The 1,304-nt window shown below is 60.0% G+C and overlaps 1 protein-coding gene across 1 annotated transcript in view; it reads right to left on the bottom strand.

Annotated features, from left to right (window-relative positions):
- MLXIPL (MLX interacting protein like) overlaps window positions 1-1,090 on the bottom strand; it is a 10,648-nt gene extending 9,558 nt beyond the window's left edge. Inside the window, exons 1-3 of the mRNA XM_023753418.1 lie at window positions 1,078-1,090; window positions 375-583; window positions 5-209 (exon numbers count right to left, since the gene is read on the bottom strand). Coding sequence (XP_023609186.1) covers window positions 5-209; window positions 375-583; window positions 1,078-1,090 — 427 coding nt within the window. The remainder of the gene's footprint in view (window positions 1-4; window positions 210-374; window positions 584-1,077) is intronic.
- Between the last annotated feature and the right edge of the window lie 214 nt (window positions 1,091-1,304).

The following is a 1,304-nucleotide window of genomic DNA, read 5'->3' as shown; positions in this document are numbered from 1 at the left end:
GCGCTGTCAGCCTGGGTCTTAACGGAGGGCGGGGGCGCCTCCTCGGGCTCTTCCAAGAGGAGCGGGGGCCAGCACCGGCCGGGGAAAAGTCCGGCGCGTCCCCCGGGGTCCCCACTGACCCGTTTCTTGTAGTAGATGCGCCACTTGTGGTACTCGCGCATCACCACCTCGATGCGCCGCTTCCAGTAATTTCCTTCCAGGACCACAGCCTGGGGAAGACCGGGAGGGGGCTCCGTGCGAGGGGGAGCACTGACTTCACCCCCCACGCGATCCCCTTCTGCCGGCCCCTCCCGCCCAGTGCAGGGAGGGACTCGAGGGAGGGGCCGGGTTCGGGGAGGAGGCAGGTGGGCGGTGGTCCCCTTAGTCTCACCTACCTCCGGTTTCCGATGCGCGTCAGCCTCAGGCCCCTGCAGGGGGGTCACAAAGCCGCACACGGGGCTCTTCCTCCTCTCCACGTCTAGAGAAGGGGGCCAGGTCAGGGGTGCCCAGCTCCCTCGTCTTTCGCCCCCAGAGGACTGGGACTCAGGTGCCACCCTTAGGGATGCTGCCTGGCCTTCGATGGTCAGATTAAGTGTCACCTCCTCTAGGAAGCCTTCTAGCCTTCTTCTCTAGCACTACCTCATCTCCCTCTTCCATGCAACCCTGTGAAACTAACCCAACCCAGTAGGTGTGAAAGGAATGCTTGTTGAATGGGACTGGGGCCACAGGGAGGGAGCTGCCTCAAGAACATCCTGGTCAGATTGGCCTCTAGAACATCCTGGTCAGATTGGCAGGCCAAGGGCCCTGATCCCTTGGCCCTTGCCTCAGGCTCCTTGGCACTGCCCAATGTGATCTCAGAGAACCACCCCTTGTCCACTTCAGGGCACCTACCTGAGCCCCCTTTTCACCTCCTCCACTCCCTTTCCTGCCTCCAATCCTGATCTCTCTCCAGGCCCTTTTCTTTTTGCCTCTGAACACATTCCAGGTTCTCCTTTACCTCCCAAACTTTTCCTTCCCTGTGCTACCCAACCAGCTAACCCGTTGCTTTCCCTTCAAACTCTAGAACAAGCATGTCACTTGCCACCTCCACTTCTGTACCTCCCAGTCTCATCTTCACCTCTGTACTCAGCATCTGCCCCCGTGCCCACCTCCCAACCATGCTCATCCTGCCCCTTTCCAGCTCCAGACCCATCCCCCAGTTGCTAGGGACCCTACACTAGGATGTCCCTACACTTGTCACTCTCAGATGTCTGCGACATTCCCTCTCCAGCCTGTGCCTCAATCTGGACTGCCAGCACTGACTCCCAGCTCCTGTTTAATCCATG

Source organism: Myotis lucifugus, unplaced genomic scaffold (assembly GCF_000147115.1).
Source record: "Myotis lucifugus unplaced genomic scaffold, Myoluc2.0 scaffold_45, whole genome shotgun sequence".
Lineage (NCBI taxonomy): Eukaryota > Metazoa > Chordata > Mammalia > Chiroptera > Vespertilionidae > Myotis > Myotis lucifugus.
Note: the sequence above shows the minus strand (reverse complement) of the source record. Positions and strands in the feature narration are given on the sequence as shown.